The sequence below is a fragment of the Penicillium psychrofluorescens genome, assembly GCF_964197705.1.
Source record: "Penicillium psychrofluorescens genome assembly, chromosome: 4".
In the NCBI taxonomy this organism is placed as follows: Eukaryota; Fungi; Ascomycota; class Eurotiomycetes; order Eurotiales; family Aspergillaceae; genus Penicillium; species Penicillium psychrofluorescens.
Genome location: NC_133442.1, coordinates 2,572,953 through 2,590,351, shown reverse-complemented (window position 1 = coordinate 2,590,351; position 17,399 = coordinate 2,572,953). Strand labels below are relative to the sequence as shown.

At 54.3% G+C, this 17,399-nt stretch overlaps 7 protein-coding genes across 7 annotated transcripts; 3 read left to right on the top strand and 4 right to left on the bottom strand.

The window, feature by feature from the left end:
- Positions 1-32: 32 nt before the first annotated feature.
- PFLUO_LOCUS6607 (uncharacterized protein) lies at positions 33-970 on the bottom strand (the record flags this gene model as incomplete). Its single annotated transcript, XM_073784167.1, has 2 exons — positions 33-736; positions 862-970. 2 exons carry the CDS (start codon positions 968-970, stop codon positions 33-35), a joined length of 813 nt encoding a protein of 270 aa, XP_073640649.1.
- A 103-nt stretch (positions 971-1,073) lies between these two features.
- PFLUO_LOCUS6606 (uncharacterized protein) lies at positions 1,074-2,193 on the bottom strand (the record flags this gene model as incomplete). The annotated part of the gene is made up of 2 exons (XM_073784165.1): positions 1,074-1,179; positions 1,238-2,193. 2 exons carry the CDS (start codon positions 2,191-2,193, stop codon positions 1,074-1,076), a joined length of 1,062 nt encoding a protein of 353 aa, XP_073640648.1.
- Positions 2,194-2,412: 219 nt separating this feature from the next.
- PFLUO_LOCUS6605 (uncharacterized protein) lies at positions 2,413-5,504 on the bottom strand (the record flags this gene model as incomplete). Its single annotated transcript, XM_073784164.1, has 3 exons — positions 2,413-3,402; positions 3,457-5,159; positions 5,216-5,504. 3 exons carry the CDS (start codon positions 5,502-5,504, stop codon positions 2,413-2,415), a joined length of 2,982 nt encoding a protein of 993 aa, XP_073640647.1.
- An 852-nt stretch (positions 5,505-6,356) lies between these two features.
- PFLUO_LOCUS6604 (Pho80p cyclin) lies at positions 6,357-7,475 on the top strand (the record flags this gene model as incomplete). Its single annotated transcript, XM_073784163.1, has 1 exon — positions 6,357-7,475. The coding sequence occupies one exon, from the start codon at positions 6,357-6,359 to the stop codon at positions 7,473-7,475; it is 1,119 nt and encodes a 372-aa protein (XP_073640646.1).
- Positions 7,476-7,947: 472 nt separating this feature from the next.
- On the top strand, positions 7,948-9,723 carry PFLUO_LOCUS6603 (uncharacterized protein; the record flags this gene model as incomplete). Its single annotated transcript, XM_073784162.1, has 4 exons — positions 7,948-8,044; positions 8,100-8,151; positions 8,201-8,656; positions 8,700-9,723. 4 exons carry the CDS (start codon positions 7,948-7,950, stop codon positions 9,721-9,723), a joined length of 1,629 nt encoding a protein of 542 aa, XP_073640645.1.
- A 1,265-nt stretch (positions 9,724-10,988) lies between these two features.
- PFLUO_LOCUS6602 (uncharacterized protein) lies at positions 10,989-13,542 on the bottom strand (the record flags this gene model as incomplete). Its single annotated transcript, XM_073784161.1, has 3 exons — positions 10,989-12,329; positions 12,379-13,068; positions 13,120-13,542. The coding sequence occupies 3 exons, from the start codon at positions 13,540-13,542 to the stop codon at positions 10,989-10,991; spliced, it is 2,454 nt and encodes an 817-aa protein (XP_073640644.1).
- Positions 13,543-14,389: 847 nt separating this feature from the next.
- Positions 14,390-16,570, top strand: PFLUO_LOCUS6601 (uncharacterized protein; the record flags this gene model as incomplete). Its single annotated transcript, XM_073784160.1, has 1 exon — positions 14,390-16,570. One exon carries the CDS (start codon positions 14,390-14,392, stop codon positions 16,568-16,570), a length of 2,181 nt encoding a protein of 726 aa, XP_073640643.1.
- Positions 16,571-17,399: the final 829 nt, after the last annotated feature.

Below are 17,399 nucleotides of genomic sequence, written 5' to 3'. Positions count from 1 at the left end.
GAGAAGATAAACTGTGTCTCTCTGATATGTTTTCAAGGAACACCCCGTCCCGCCCTCGTCGCCTTCGCCAACTCACTCTGCGCCTCATCATCCGCATAGCGCTTGTAGATGGGCAGATAGTGCTCCCTCTCACTCGTCGTCTCCACGATACTCTTCCTATCCTCTAAAGCAGCAACCCACTTCCTCCATCTGTCCCAAACGGCCTCATCGGGTCCACCAGACGGAATCCCTACCCCACCTTTAAACTCATCAAACGCCCACAATCGCACCGCCCAGGGTGCCAGCACAAGATCCGGAGCACTCAATTCATCTCCTAAGAAGAACGGACCGGTCGCATGCATCTCCTTTGTCCAGACCTTGAGATGATCCAGGAATTCCTGGCGGGCTTTGTCCAGCCCTCCATCTTGTGGACCTGTAGGCTGATACTGCAGGAAACGATGGAACGCAGGAATAATCCGCGAAGTCACATAGTCAATCCAGATCCTCGCGCGGGCTCGCTCGTAGTGATCCGTTGGGAGGAGACGCGGGCCATAGTTTGGATACGCATCTTCGAGGTATTCCAATATCACGGTGGACTCGTACAGTGGCCGCGGAGAAGGCTTAGTTGGGCAGGAGAGCGTGGGCACCAGACCGCGTGGGTTGAGGGTGAGGAGGGAAGCCGGTTTGTGGTACGGGTTCACTTCGATGTATTCGTAGGGAATTTGCTTTTCTTCTAGGGCGAGCCACACTCGTTGCACTGGGGATAGATAGATTAGTCTTGTATCCAAATGAGCAAGTTTAGAGTTAGCTTAATAGAACACACCGAATCTGGAGATAGTTAGTTTATACTGTTTTATTTTTGTGAGATGTTAACCTACGGACAGAACCACCCCGCATACAGCTTCAAGGGCTGCTCCGCGCGGTGGCGGTCGACCAGCGCTTTGGCGGGGCCAGTGGCTTCGGGGTGGAGATTCGAGTCGGGATGGGACATCGTATGAGAATAGAAATGAAGATGAAAGAAGAGAGTGGGAAAAGAGAGACTACGTAGTTATTTCTAATATGTGACATCATCTCGCTCGGGCATCACGGCGGATCTACGGCTTCGCATCGCCATACTTCCGAACCAACTTCTGCATAATCGACATCGCACCAGATCGATACCCGCCTCCAAAAATGGCATGATGATTCAGATGGTGGTATCTACATATAAGGTATTAGCCTATATTCTGGATATCAGGGGAGATCAGGCAGAACTCACAACTCGTACAACCGCACCCGATCCTCGTACTCCTCCACGGGCTCCGTCTTGGGCACAACACGATGATACTGGCTGAAGAACCGTGCCCCAAAGCCCCCAAACATATGCATGATCCCTAGCTCAAACTCGCTGTGCGCATAGCATGCGGACGGGTCATAGACCACATCACCAGGCTTTTCGTCTCCTCCAGTACCCACGATCCGACCATAATCTGCGTTTCCGCTCCATAGATCCCCATGCACAACGACGGGGACAATCCCCTCCCCCTCTCCACGAGAATTATATCCCAAATGGCCGTCGCCTAGTAGTCGGGGAACAACCGTGTGCGCGGTTTTCTCGACGAGCTCGCGCAGTCCGGCGTCGCGGCCATTGCGCTGCTCTGACGAGGCTAGGATGGTGAGCAGGCGCTCGTTCGCGTAGAAATCGGCCCAACTGTCGTGGAATTGATTCGGTTGCTTTGTATCCCCGCAGAAGGTAGGAACGGGAAACCCGAATCGACGCCGCCCCGTCTCTGGATCTGGTGGTGCGGGCGTGGTGTGTAGTTTTCCCAGCCGATGTGCAAGAGTCGTTGGCGTGCTCTCATCACCAGAGCTACTGCGGCCCATTGAGCCGCCCAGGTCAAGGAACTCCGTCGCGAGAAAGAATTTCTTGTTATTGTCCGGGTCTTCTAGTGGTCCCCAAGCCAGAGCGCGCGGACAGAACCCCGGAACCGAGCCTGCAATCGCATTGAGAGATTCGTATTCCCCGCGGAACATCTCCTCGGCAGCTTTGCCATCTGCTGATGTCTTGACGAAGTACCGGCGCTCTTCTTCTTCGCCTTTTTCGGTGGCTACCTTGGCTCGAATGGCCCCGGTGCTGGTGAATCCTGACCCCAGGCCGGAAGATGAGAGGCTGACTTTTGACGGATCAGAAGATAGAGACAGGGCGCGGAGAATGGAGGCGGGAACGGGAGACATGGTTTCGAGTTGATTGTGTATGTGCTGAATGAAGGAATCAAGTAAAATGCTTTTGAGCTGGCACAGTTGATACAATGACGTTTGCTTTCTCCACTGGCGATTAGATAACACGAACTACGTATCTCGCATGGATGCTTATACACAAGACTCAAAATAGTTACTCCGACGCCAATGTCCATCCAGTTTTGTTTTGTCCCGTCAAATAAATCCGAATCCCAATCATGCCGGCGCTAGGGAGTTCAGTAGGTGCATCGCTGTCTTGGTGCGCTCCTTCACATCCAAATCGGAATCGTCCGCCAAACTGGCCAGCCGGTCTGCGATCCCCAATGTCCGCAGCTTAGCAGCGCGCTCACGGCACCCTTCACGGTCACTCTGATCTTCTTCGTAGATGAGGTTGATCACCACCCATACGCAGTTCACCCGCACTTCGCGATGAGTATGGTTGAAGTAGTCGGTCAGCGAACGCATCAGGTTGCGGTGCGACACGAGCAGCTGCCGGTGTCGGGGGAGGCCCGCAGCCAGGTGGATAATCAGCGCCGTGACCGAGCTCAGAATCTCCACAGGGATTTGCAGGGACCGACTAGAGGTCTCGCGGCGATGGGGAAGCTGGATGCTGCGTGGCCGGAGGTTGTCCGCCAGCGCGCCAAGGAGCTCATCCTGCCCGATCTCTTTGAACAAATGATCGATCATCTCGGGGGCGCCTGGACCGCAGATGATATTGCGTAGCAAGTCGAATGTTTGTTCTTGAACCGCAATATCGTCCTGTCGTGCCTGGGTGGATTGCTCCAAGTCGCCATGCAGGACCAGTTTGCGTCGACGTCGAGCGTCCGGGAGGAACATTTCCAAGCTCATCTTCGACGGCGGCATGGTGTCTGTCGTCTTGAAGTTTTCATCCCTTGAGCCGGCTTCCTCCATGGGATTCAAAATGTCGACTTGTTCCCCGGCTGAGTTGGCTCGACCCATGGCAATCTCAGCGCCCTGCTCCATCTCGTCTTCCATCCCCCGTTTTGTCAAGTTGCTGACCGGGTCTTGGCTGATGACTTGCCAGATCCAGGCTGGACCGAGTGCTGCGACGACTTTCATCTTGATGTCGTTCGATGTGTTGTAGACTACATGTTTCAGTGCCCATAGAGATTCAATGCGGAGCTTGGTGTTGGACGAATGAGCATGCTCGCACAGAAGCGGGATAATATCAGCGGAGATGATTGCCTACAGGGACCAGGTTAGATTTGCATCACGGACCAAGATAAGGTTTCAACTGACCTCTTTCATGGGACTGAAATCCAATGCCAGGTTGCAGATTGCCGCTGTAGCTGCGATCTGTACCTCTAAATCTGGATGCTTAATGAGAGCAAACAAAGGCTGGGCGACCCCGGCATCAATTAGACTAGTCCTCAACACACTGACCGATCTCGTCAACATCCGAGCTGCGCCACAAGCAGCCAGCAGCGTCGGAGTCGGGTTGCCGTCAGCCGCCGTGTTCTTGGGAATCGAAGCGTCCGCCGGTGCATCACTTGGCCGCGGCTTGAGCGAGTCAATGATGTAGGGGACCACGCCATTCTCACAGACCGCCTTGCGATACTCGTCCTTGAACGGAACCAAGGCTGCCAAAGCCTTGAGAATACTTTCCCGATACCGCATAACATGGCACAATGTTGGTGAGTAGCCTGGAGGCCCAAGGCGGCACTCCGCCGACACTGACTCGGAATCTGCACCTAAAGTGTCACCCTCTGCTTGCCACATTGGTCGCGAGCTCTCTGGAACTGGATTGTATGTCTCTTTCAGGAGTTGGGACAACCGTTTGAGCGCACTGCCATCAACCGCATGCTTCTGCAATTCTTGATCATCCATTACCAAGTTGGCCAGGACTGCTGGGGCCTCCTCTTTCAGGCACTGTGTCGGCGAGATCAACCCGCTGTAGTTGGGACCACCTTCATTGGGTAAGGAAAAGTCCTTGTCAAGAATTCGAATGAGGATGGGGATAAGCAGATAACTAAACATAGGCACCCGGTGTTTCTTTGCCAATCCCAGCCGGAACAGGGCCGTGACCAGACGGGCAGCCATCAGCCGTGCCATGCCATTTTCCGAACGCAGAATGCACAGAAGCCATGGAACAATGGAGTTCTCGTCTTCCTCTGGGATAGGCGTCTCCGTCAGAGAGAACGGTGTGGGGAAAGAGTGGCTACTGTGCCGACGCTGCGAGCCTCCATGCCCTAGAGGCGGGAAATTTGCGGCGTTGGGAGACGATTTGGCATGGGCCAGTGGGACTGAGGGCAGTAGCGCATCGACCGGATTGGGGCCGATGGGCCGTGGCACCGCTGAACTTCCAAGATACGGTGTTCCCCACGGCCCCTTTTTGATGTCGGATGGAGAAAAGCCCGGCACCTGCTTGGGGAATACAGTCACAATTGCGGGCGACGAGAGGAGATGCTCCGCACGCCATTTCGAGTGCTCAATGATCACCGTAACTGCGCGGAGAATCGGTGCCAAATGGGCAGATGCAGGGGCTGGCGATGGGATTGCCTCCAAAGCACCTAGATATTGGAGATGGTCCTCGGCACCAGGGAGCACAAATCCCTGCGCCACCACAAAAGAGGCAATCTTGACCGCCAGGGCATCGAGCACCCCACACTCTGCTAGTGCTGTCTTGTGGCTTTCCTCCGTGCATAGCTTTCCAATCAGGGCAGCGGCCAGCTCGATGGAGGTCTGGATCTGTGCGGATCCGTAGTTTTCTCCAAGAATCCGAGTGAGGCACCCAATGTGCTCAGAGGCGAAGACAAGGTCGGCCAAGCGTGTGTCCCGAGGCCATTGCTCTTGACTCTGCAGCGGTAGACGATCCGCAATCGTGCTTAGGACCCGGAGAATAGGAAGGCGGAACGACAGTGGGCATCCTTCGGATGAAAGGGTGGAGAGGAGGGCGGGAAGAATATTGCTGGCGAATATGGGAGCAAGAAAAGTCGGGCCACCTATGCATCTCGCTGTGAGTCTATGATACTTTTTCAGAGCGCGTATTCTCACATACCCTGGGCTAAGCTTCCCACGATCAGAATCGCCTGAAGACAGGCTTCCAACTCTGCTGACTTTGATTCCTCTTGTATCGATCCATTGAACTCGGTCGTCCTCACCGTTGGTCGTCTCGAGCTGAGCACCTGCGCCAGAGCAGGAATGATGCCCGCGTTGACGTAGGCTTCCTTGCGCTGGTCATGGCCGATCAACTCATTCTTGAGGTTGCGCAATGATGCTACTTGCGTGGAGACGGACTCTGGGCTGTGGAGCTGCAGCAGAATCGGCGGCGCAGAAGCTCGTGTCATCGTCCGAAGACCACCGCCTCCCCGTGGGAGGAGCTTCACTAGATGGCCTGAGCAGCCGCGTGACTTGATGTGGGCTGCCGTCGGGCGACCGAGGGGTCGGGGGTCTCACGGCCAACGACGATGCTCTCAACCGGGTTGTGTAGATCCGAGGTCCCCCGGAAGTAGTTGGTCAGAACCTACCTGTCTGTACCTGCAAATCAACCAACAAAAAGAGTGGCCAAGATGAATCTAGACGTTTGCGACTCCGCATGGAGATGACCTCGTGGTTACGTAATATTTCTGCCTGAGGCAGACAGGGTCTGTATCCAGCTGTGAACCAACAATAACGATAATCATAGCATATATACAGCAGGTAAAGCGGCCATCGTCTGTAGTGCTCGCCTTGGGAATGTCCTACTCACCTAGTTACTCCCGCTGCTCTTGAGTCCATAGGTCATCAGGTGACTCCAGTCTATATCGGCCTCTTACATAATGCCAATTACCCATGACATGACCGGCGGAACTACCCGTCACCGCCTTCCTTGCTCTCATTGGCAAAACAGGATTTTCCCCGTGGTTGCCGCTCTCCTTCTCTTCGCCCCTTCTTCTTTCCTTCTTCTCTCCTTCTATTCTGTCTTCTCGGATTATTCTTCCTACTTCAGGTCTCCCCCCATCGTCTCCCTCCTTGAAACACCCGGAGACCCTTCCAGCCTCACTGGATCGATCCTGAGGATGAGCCCGTGCGCCACCCAGGTTCCGCAGCGTCAGCGTCCCGTTGACCCGTGCGCCCACGTGGTAGCAATCCCACCGGTCGATTCGCAGATTCCAGCATTCCGAGTACCGCGATATCGCACGTAACTGAACCTTATCGCCATGCTAGCGTCCTCTCCCTCGCCCTCTTCGGCCGCCCTGCGGTCTTCTTTTTCGGCCTCTCCCTCGGCGCATCCACACCATTATGAGCCGGCCACCGGTTCCGCTCCACAATTTAGCAGTCCCCGTTCGTCACGCCAGGCCATTGAGGAGCTTCGGTCGGCTCTAAACAAGCATACCGTCGATCCTTCATCCCCTGAATTCTCCGGGGAACTTCATCGCAAGCGTTCTGCACCCTCCTCAACGCTGGTCCAGAATAATCCATCCGCCTTAGCCACCACCACGGCCTCGTCACACTCGGATCCTTCTGCCGCACCTTCCGCTGCTAATAATACCACCCCTCCTATCATCAAGGCTGCGTCGCCTGCGAATCCTCCACCGGCGTCGTCCGTGGCCCCCTCGATGCCCGCCCCCAGCAGCTCGGGCTCCAACAAGCGCAATAGCCAGACCGACCATCACCCGCCGGATGCCACGCCGGCGGGCCAATCCGCGGGGTCGGAATTGGAGAGCCCGCAATCCAAACGATTGCGGGCTTCCAAGCCGGATGTGAAAATTCTGCCTGCGCAATATGAAGACGCCGATACCAAAGATATGGTGGTGCTAATCTCCAGCATGCTGCTGGAGCTGATTCAATTCAATGATCAGATCCCATTACACCAGGGGCGCCTGACGCGCTTCCATTCGCGATCACCGCCCCGAATATCAGTGCAGGATTACCTGCAGCGATTGACGACCCACGCCACCCTCTCACCACCGATTCTGCTCAGCATGGTCTTCTATATTGACCGACTCTGTGCTCTGTACCCTGCCTTTACCGTTTCCAGCCTGACTATCCACCGCTTCCTCATAGCCAGCGCCACGGTCGCCAGCAAGGGGCTGAGCGACAGCTTTTGGACCAACAAAACATATGCCCGGGTAGGCGGTATTGGTATGACGGAATTGGCAATGCTGGAACTGGAATTTCTCTTCCGAGTACAGTGGCGGATTGTGCCTGAGCCCGAGGTTCTGGTAGACTATTACCGGAGTCTGGTGGAGCGGTGCGACAGCTTTGAGATCGAGCGGCCCGACGGAAATGGGGATGCCAGTTCCTCAGCAGCCACGCCCGATGTTCCTCCAACATGAATGTGTCACCAACATACATCATTGTTTTCTCTCCTTCGTGATTGATTCCCCGCTGGGGCTGGACTCCGGGGCAGCACGTTGAAAGGGCAGTCTGTCTGCCCGATCAGCACGGGGATCTCGCGAATACTTTCTTATCCTGCATAGGAGTAACTAAATCCGAGAGGTGCATCCGGGCATGGCGCTTTTATCACATAAACCGAGGGCGGTACTTTGTTCGATTTCAGCGATCATCTATCCATTTCCAGCGGAACGAACGACGTGGCGTTTGATTGATTCTTCCTCATTTTCGGGCCGTGCTATTTAACACCAATTTATTTTCTTGTCCTTGTTCTTGTTGTTGATCCAACCTGTGTAGGTCGATCCCGTTGGTTGTAGATCTCCGTAGATGTGTAAACTCCTAATGCGGAATTTGTTCGTGCGGGAACTCCGAAAGTCTTTCTTTCCCTGACATCCACCCACCGAGGATCTCTAGATGGACATCCCACTGTCCGTCCGGGGACTAACTCCCCTGACTGGAGAGGTGATTCCCATTCGCACTGTCCAGGAGACACGACCGCCTGAAGAATTCGGTATGTTCTATCTACGCTTCCGGCTAGTCTTTCAACCCGCCTAACTGGAGCGCAGCCGACGCCTATGTCGCCGAAGTCAACCTCAAAGCTGCCTCCAAGGTAGTCAAGTGAGCAGCTTCATTCTTTATGCAGGAAGGATACTGATCAATCTGTTAGGGCTCTGGATTCTGCATTCCCCAAGGACCCCTCCCTTACTCTCTCCCACCTGCGTCGCTTCGTCAAACGAGAACGACTGCCAGCACCCGTCAGGGCCGCAATTGAAGATGGGCAGTCGCCAACCACAGCGCAGACAATCTTCGTGCTGATCGCGCCCCCGTTGCCCGATGTCGATAAACTACAGACCCTCCTTGCACCGTTTGCGCCGATCCCAACGACTACTTCTACACCACCGACACCCAGCTCGACCACAGACACGCCGCCAGAAACACCAGCAATTGACACATCATCACCGCCTCAAATCCCCTTGCATACCATCAAAGTCTCCCTCCAACCTCCCTTCAACTCCCACCAAGCCGAAACATGGACCGAGACCCTCTGGCCGGTCATCTTCAACCCCGCCGCTCCACGTTCGACTGTCGCGCCGCCTCCGTCGATCCTCAATCGCGCGCGAGAGTCTATCCAGCCCCCGAGCTGGCTACTATCTATCTCTTGCAAGAAAGGTCGCCAGGGAAGCAGAGCAGTCGGGTCTAGGCCGTGGCGTCGGTGCCGTGATAGTCGACCCCGCCAGTCGTGAGGATGGCGAAGACCGTTCTGATCAGTGGGTTCAGGCTGTGATCTCTGTTGCAGGTGATGCGCGATACTCGCGCCCTGAGGGCGGCCAGCCGTCCCAGGCTGAGCTGCATCGAGGCAAGATACCCAACCCGGTCAGCGGGTCGTACAACGCCGATCTGGAGGGCGGACCTGAACTGCATGCTCTGATGAGAGCGATCGATTTGGTGGCTCATCGGCGCCGAGAGGAGGGACATCGCGCGCAACCTCCACTGACAGATATTATCGCCTCTGCTGGAGGAGGTGCAAAACTTCGTCCGCTTGAGTCTTTCTTTCTCTATCGTCTTGATTCTTCTGCGACTCCGGCACCTCTGAGCCAATCCCCCTCCTCCTCACCAAAGAAGCGAAAACACGAAGAACCGAATCCAGAATCCAGCTCTGCTGCTGCTGTCCCTGACCTGAAAACCGTTATCTCGCCCTCGTCATCTCAATCCCAAACTGCACCACCCCTTCCAGCTCCTCCACCCTCTACCATCGCCATACACGACCCTACCCTCCACCCCACTGATGCTCACTGCTCCTCTTCTATTTTGCCTTCCGCAAATCCAACTACTACTAACCCCCGAATCCGCGCTCCGTCCCAAGGCGGATACCTCTGCACAGATCTGGACGTCTACATCTCCCACGAACCCTGCATCTGCTGCTCCATGGGGATGCTCCTTTCCCGCTTCCGAGCCGTGATTTTCCCGCGCAAGGGCCGTATGGCAAGTGGCGGTCTTGCCTCGGAGCCTGCCGTTGTTCCTGCTCCTGTTGATGACGGCCAGGAACAGAGCACGGAAGAAAGGGTGTATTACGGTCTGCACTGGCGGAAGGAGTTGAACTGGCGGGCTTTGGGATTTGAGTTTGTTGAAGAGGGAGAGGGTGCTGCTGATGCGTCGGAAGAAAAGACGGATATTGTCTTCCATGCTTGATCGGGTCCATCCACCTCGACCAAGACTAAAATGTATGAATTACTGTACGAAGTCTATGCGCAGAAAGAAAGAATAAAGATCGAAATGAACTTTCTTTTTGAAATTTGTTTGGGTTCTGTAAGGACACGCTTTTTATCCATTATCGTCCTCCTCTTCCTCGTTCTTCGATAGATCCCTCTCCCCCCCATCTCCTCTCTCTCTCTCTCTTCAATCATTTCAAAAACGACAATCACCAGAGACAACTAATGCACAACCCCCGATCTCATCTGAAATCCCACGACTCCCCTGAGCTCCCGAGAAACACCTGCTCTCTCTCAACATCACCAGCATTCACTCCTCTCTGCCCTCTCAGCACCCCCGAAAATCCCCCTAGCCTGAATATACAGGCAATGCCGCTCCAACAACCACGTCTATGATCAACAATACAAGAAACAGAAAGGCAAAAGCAAGGAAATTCATGACATCGTCAGACTCGATCCCACGCGACACACGGCGAACAAAGCCACCAGAAGGAAGAAAGGGGAAGAAAGGGCTAGACTTGTCTGCGTTCAGATCCGTGTGTGAAATGGGGAAAGCACGATGGCCTGGAAATGCGTGTATCCCTGACGAAAAAGGAGAAAAACGGAAGCAATAGCAGGGTATATACCAGAGTCGACATCCCATAAGATACAGCCCAGCAACAAGCAAACAAGACAGGAAATCAAAGAGCTAAGAAGAAACAACAGGCCACATGGTCCACGAAATGGGTTAGAAGGGGGTAGTAGAGTCTGGGCATCATGATAATCACAGGCAACTTGGTGGCAAAAAAGAAAGGTAGGTTGTGGAGGTGTGTGTTTGGGCGAGATTGTGTTCATGTGTCTTGAGCAGTTGACATGAGGTATGTCACAACAGAAAGGCCGGTGACGGGGGATGAATGGTTAGACTGAGGACTGGAGATCCAAGCGATCCAGGACCCGCCGCGTCCTAGATCCCAGTCTTCTGGCTCATGGGTGAGAGTCAACCACCGCACTCAATATGCATGGGCTTGTCGTCGAAAACACATGTGGCCAATTGCAAGCCAGCATGGTATGTACAGTCGATAGAAAAAAGGGGAAGTGTTGGACCCCTTCGGGGAAGGATCAAATGCAGGTAATCAATGGAAGTGGCGGAATTTTGTGCTGATGTTAGAAATGCGTGTTGAATAGAACAGGAAAAGCAACCTCCCGGTGTGTGAAGAGGCATTAAACAGAAGTGAAATAAATTAATTGGGCGCCACCAGCCCCAAATCAAGCCATTCGCTGGTAGAACAGTAAGTATGCGACGCGGTTATCACGAGCACCGTATCTGCCGAGAGGGGTTCGGATGCCGGACGAAGGTCCGGAAGAGGGAGTGGCACCGTTAACGGACTTCTTGGTTGTATGTCCACCGCTAGTGCCATTGACCTGGCTCCAGCCCTTCTCACTATCAGCCGAATCCATGTCACCCTGGTCAATGTGATCGAAGATGTTGGCGCTAGGGGTCTTGTCCTTGTGTTGCTCGAGAGCCGCTGCAAGGATCTTGGGATCTTCCTCGCCGCCAGCTTCCGCTACATCTTCACTTCGGACACGGCGAATGACGGTGTCATCCAGGCGAATCCATTCGCGGCCATCTTGACGTCGAACATCAACTGTGTAGTGGCCACCGCTGGCGTTCTTGCCGTGGTGGTAGATCACCCCCATAAGGCGATACTTTGGAAGCCCTCCTTGAGATAGGATGGCGTTGCGCCGATGAGCAGGGAAGACCTCCCGTGGGATCTCCAAATCCAGTGGGTAACCAACTTTCTTGTAGATCTTTTGGGTTGCTCCAGTCAGACTGTCATATTGGAAGCGCTTGAGGTGAAGGATGAGGACAGGGGGCAAAGTCTCAATGAACATCTGCTTGGTCGCCGTGACGTTGGGGCCGCGGGAGGAGTTGAAATCGCCCTGAATGCTTTCCGGCTTGGTAAGCCCCTTAAGCGCATCAATGATATTGTGTACATCAGGCGACCCAATGTCGAGCTGCAGAGGCTGGTAAGGCTCTAGAGTAACCGAAGTCTTGTTGCCCGGCACCTTGAATTCTGACCTGATCTTGCCGCCAAAGATTCTGGTCACCGGTGATTCCGTGGCGATTGCACCAGATGATTGTGTCACGGCAGCCTTCTGCTTGTGACCAACTTCCAACCATACATCACCTGATGATCCGTCAGCGGCAGCAGGACCATTGGCATGCTCGTTTTCAAGAGTCTTCGCCGATGTATGCTTGGCAGCTCGAGCGCATTCTTCGTGCATCTCTTCTAAAAGGAAGCCCAAGAACTCCTGGACGTCTTGTTGGTGGCCACGCTTCATATCCCGGAAGCGTGGCAGCTGCCGAACCATTTCATATACAAATTCAGGAATGAAAGCTTCGCCGTACTGCTCTAGCTCATTGGGTTTGAGTCTGAGCCGCAGCTGATCTTCGGAGGTCGCCGCGTCGATGACACGGAATTCTCTCATGAACATGATCATGGAATCGATCAGAGGAAGATCACTCTGGAAGCTGTGTGCGGCTCGTCGGCCGATATGGTCAAGGAACTGATAGAATGGCACGCATGAAACCAGTATTTGCAACACCTAAAGACAAGGTTAGAAGTCATTTTTGTCGGAATTCATCCAGACTTACAGAGTTCATGTAACACATATTGCCGGTGTTAACCAAACCTCGGGGCTCAAGAAAAGCAATCTTATCGCTGTATTGGGTGACTTCCTCACCGAGGCTGCTCAGGACATTGGCGAGAGATTCACTCTTCTGCATGGCGACAGAAGAGTCTGCTGCAGCACCGGAGGCGGCGGCTGGCCGCGCGCTAGCCTTTGCACGAACCAAGTCCGCCCACGATTTGGGTGCGGCGTGAGAGGCTTCGTTTGTCTCGGATTCAGTAGCAGAAATTCCCTCGGATTCGGCATCGGCGACAGCTGCTGCAGTGGGCTTGGGTGTTTCCGAGGCGTTACTGGAGCTATCCTTCGCTTGTCTTGGGGTGCCAGGGGCATTCGGCACAACGGGAATGGGCGGGGCCAATGGAATAGCAGGTTTGGAGCTGCGTGTTTGAGTTTGGGATTTGGCCGTGGAAGAGGGTGTCGTAGGTTGCGTCGAATCCGTGTCCGAGGGAAGAAACGAGGTAGTTGGCGTCTCCGGTTCGGAATGTTCCTGAGCCACCGATTCCAGGCGCCTGTTATCACTGTATTGCTCGCTTTCAACGTTGTGGGGCCCGTCTTTGGATGGAAGCTCAACACCCGATTTCATAGCACGAGCTCTTCGACGTCGGTGTGGAGTTCTAGCTGGGAAAGCAAGCTCTGGGACAGAGAGCCAAGGGAGCTATATATGGATCAGACCAAAGACAAAGATACCATGCCCGGGGAAACTTACCGGTGCAGAAAATGGGGGTCTCGGGTTTGAAATGACTTTGGGCTCCCATTGTGGCGGCGGAGAAGGAATGGGATACGCTTGAGGAGGCTGGACCGGGACCGGCAAAGCAGCAGCAGGGTGTTCGTGCATCTCAGGTTGCAGGGGCGGCGGTGCCATTGACGGGGACATGCTCGGCTGCAGCGGAGTCGAGGTCCTTTGTTGCATCGGCATCGGTTGAGGCGGAATATGATTCGGAGCCATCATTGGCTGTTGAGGGTATGAGGACACAATCATCGGTCCATAGGGTGGCTGGTAAGGGCGTGGAGGCATTTGCATATGAACAGGAGGCGGATACCAGTGCTGGGGATACTGCTGCGGCGAGTAGGCGGGAGGCATATGACCATTCATGGGCGGCGGATACCCCATGTACGGCGGAGAGCGCATGTTGGGAGGTGCTGGGTTATAATAGTAGTCTTGCTGCCGCCTCGAAGGAGGCATCGGCGGCTGCCCATGGGGCACCGCCGGCAAGTGGTGATTCATTTCGTCCGGACTGGGAGAGAAAATCGTCTTGACGGTTTAGCCACGCGTTGCCTCGATGGGAGCCATGCGCGGAGGTCAAATCACGATGAGTCAAAACTCAGGCGCACTTATGCAGCCATCTCGGCTTTGAACAGGGAAGGTGACGGCGGTAGGAGGCACGGGATGGCGGCGAACAGAGCAGTTGGACGGGGGGTAGAAAGGCTGCTGGGAAGGGGATTCGGGATCGATCAAAATGCGCCGACGGAACAAAGAGCCTCAAAAAAAAAGACTGACTAGGGCACCTAGACAGCGGCTGGGAAGGGCGAGACGGGATCAACAGGGCGGGATGGAGGTGAGGTGAGAGAGGTGCGAAAGAAGAAAAAAGGCAAGGTTGCTAGATCTCGCAGCTCATGGAGAGAGAGAGAAGTGAATAATTGCTTCCTTCCCAGCATGGATTGATTCCCTCATTGGGGATGAATAAGCCGATGTGCACGGGCCCCTGGTTATGTAATGGCCGGACCACCCCTCCAACGCTTGTTATCGGCATGGACTCGGTGATCCCAGTTTTGTCCGTTCTCTCACCTCTTGTTTTGGTCCGTGACGAGTTCCCTGGCTCCTTCTGGGATGCTGGGCAGTCTGTGATCGTCAGAATCCCCCGAATATTGGTCCGAGTACACCCACCCCTCGCGAACGATAGTCTCGCGGTCAGAGAGTGAACCTACGTCTCGAGAGACCAGTCGCCATCCAGTTCCCGGTTTACCAACACAAAGAGATGTCGTCCAATGCAGGACAGAACCCGGTCTCGTCGAAAGCGGTAAACATCTCGAACGCTTCAGTCTCGTCTGCGCAATTCCACTCCATACCTTCGACCGATAGCGGCTCGCAACGACGTTCCGGTGGTTCTGGGAGCATTGGTTCGGGGCTATTCTCTCGCAACTCGCCAGCGGCGAGGAACAATCAAGCTCTGAGGAGTCAACACAAACGACAACGGAAGCCGCGATTGTTGGATGACGACGAGTATAGCGAATCGGCAGTCATGAAATCGTCCACCAGCCGCAAGGGACAGACGTCCATTACCCATTTGATGAACTTTTCCCTCCCGCCTCGTCCACAGTATCAACCGCAGCCTCGTCGGCGCTATACATCAAGGGGAGATGTGGTTGACAAGGCTCGCTATGTTCACGCCAACTATCGATTCATTGTGACACCAAACCGGAATTACCATGCCCAGGCCGCCAACGCCGATGTCCATTTGGATTGGGATTCTGTTCTTCAGGTGTTGGTGTCTGCTCAAACCCAAGCCGCCGGCTGCCCGATCTGTCTATCAACACCGGTGGCGCCACGCATGGCTCGCTGTGGTCATATATTTTGTTTGTCATGTCTCATTCGGTATATGCACTCGTCTGATGACGAAAATTCCGCGCCGGAAAAGAAGGCCCGATGGAAAAAGTGTCCCATTTGTTGGGATATGGTTTATATCTCGGAAACGCGGCCAGTTCGATGGTTCCGCGGCCAGGAGGGTGATCTTCCATCCGAAGGTGGAGATGTGGTGCTGCGATTGGTGAAACGAGAGCCTGGAAGTACCCTTGCATTGCCTCATGAGAGTGCCGAAACTTTTGGCTCCGAAGAAGATATTCCGTGGTACCATATTGCAGAGGTTGCCGACTACTCTCGGATGATGAAAGGCGGCGAAGACTATATGACATCTCAATACGATACAGAGATCGAAGATCTTCGCCGACAAGAAGTTGAAGACGAACTTTTGTTCGGGGATGAGAACACCTGGACCAGAAAGGCGATCAATGCCATCGCAGAGGCGAAAGACAAGCTGAAGGGAATCGGCAACCCCCCCGACGTTTTACGGCAAACGTCAGCCAACCGACCAGCGAAGGCTGTGAAACCCCCCATCGACACATCCGTCAGTACCTCTTCTACTTCTACAGAATCGATACATCCTGTGGTCGAAGCTATATCCACCCCTGCAACATCAGTTGAAGCAGATCATCTCTCCGAAGCTATGAGCAAGGTTCAAGTGGACTCAAATTTGAGTTCCGGGTTGAGTCCTGGTCCCAATTCCCGGTCTAAACCCAAGGGTCGCGGCAAAGACAAAGAGCCGCAGGCTTCACACCCGTTGGATCAGCCTTACTACTTTTACCAAGCCTTGCCTCACTTCTATCTCTCGCCCCTTGACATCCGCATCCTCAAGGCTGCATTCGGTGAATATTCTCTGTTCCCTACGACCATCCTTCCTCGGGTAGAACGCATATCTAGTGGTCATATCATTGACGATGAGCTTCGCAAACGAGTCAAATACCTGGGGCACCTCCCACACGGATGCGAGGTGAGCTTTCTTGAATGTGACTGGAGGGATGTGGTCGTTCCCGAGGTTCTGGATCGTTTCCGCTCCGAAACCGAACGGAGACGAAAGCGCAACCGGGAGAAAGAGGCTCGCGAGGAGAAAGACCGCATTCGAGCGGAGAAAGAAGAGGATGATAAGCGATGGGCGGCCGCGCGACGCAAGAGGCCCAGCATTGGAGGGGAACCGGGCGAAGTGCCCTTTTCCGCCCATGATTTTCAGCCTCTGCTCGCAGACCCTCCGCTATTTGATGCCGGCGCCTCATCCGCCTCTCCCCCACGTGCCACGTCCCACTTTGGAGCATTGGCATCACCCTCCACCAGCCCTCCAGGCCCAAGCAGTCGCACTGTTTGGGGGACGACAGCAGTGGCCGCCTCGACCTCTCCAATTGTCGAGGCTCAACTTCCCAACGACGGGTGGCGACAGGGATGGGAAGACGAGCTCTTAGCTCAACAAGAATCTGAAGTACTGGCCCAGAGTGCTGTCGAGAACCATCAGCCTTCTGGTGCGGCCAGCAGTGGCGGCGGCGGCGGCGGGAAGAAGAAGAAGAAGAACAAGATCACATTGATGTCGACCACCAGCCACAGAGGGGCATGAGCATCGGTGTGTCCATCTTTTTCTATACAATGTTTCATTATATGCATTGGAGTTTTTTTTTTCGCTGTTTTCCAGAACCCATATCACATCTACGTATGTTCGGATCTTTTCGAATCTCGGTTGTTGAGGCCCACATTCCATCCTAGCTTGTTTGGGACAGCATTGGTCTCATACACAAATGAAAACAATAATAAAACATCCATGAAGTTCTGTTGGTGTGCCAGACCACTCTGTAGGTGTATACTTCCTATAATAATATTCCGACTCGTGGCCAGTGAGTAGGTTCGAAAAATATATGTTTTTCTCACTCACACAATCACACATGCCACCACGGATGTCAGATCCTCCGAGACTCTACCCATGGTCTATGTTATCATCTAAAAAGCACCCTCAAATTGTCCAGTTCCGCTGTAAAAGGCAGGGCACGGCGAAGACTGTGGGGATGCACGGAAGAGGCGACCCGGACCGGTATTCTGCAGGTCAGGTATTAGTCACCGATGTATTTTTTGCGTACCTGGCCCATACTGGCGCGGGCGGCCTGGTACTCGGCGAGTACCAGGCCCATAGTAAACATTCTTGTTTTGCCCCTTCCCGCGCTACACTCGTTCTCTCTTCCCTTTCGCATCGCACACGGCAGCGCAATTGATACTCCCGATCACCCGGAATCGCCTCTGCCGGATACGCGACCATGACATTGACACGCTCCCAAACGGGGAGAACTCCCAAGTAAGTCTGGTTCCCATGGATCCCTCCCCCCCCCTGGGCGCAAACAATACCCACCCTGCGCGAGCTATATTATGTACCTCCTTTGCGGCAAATTCTGGAAAGA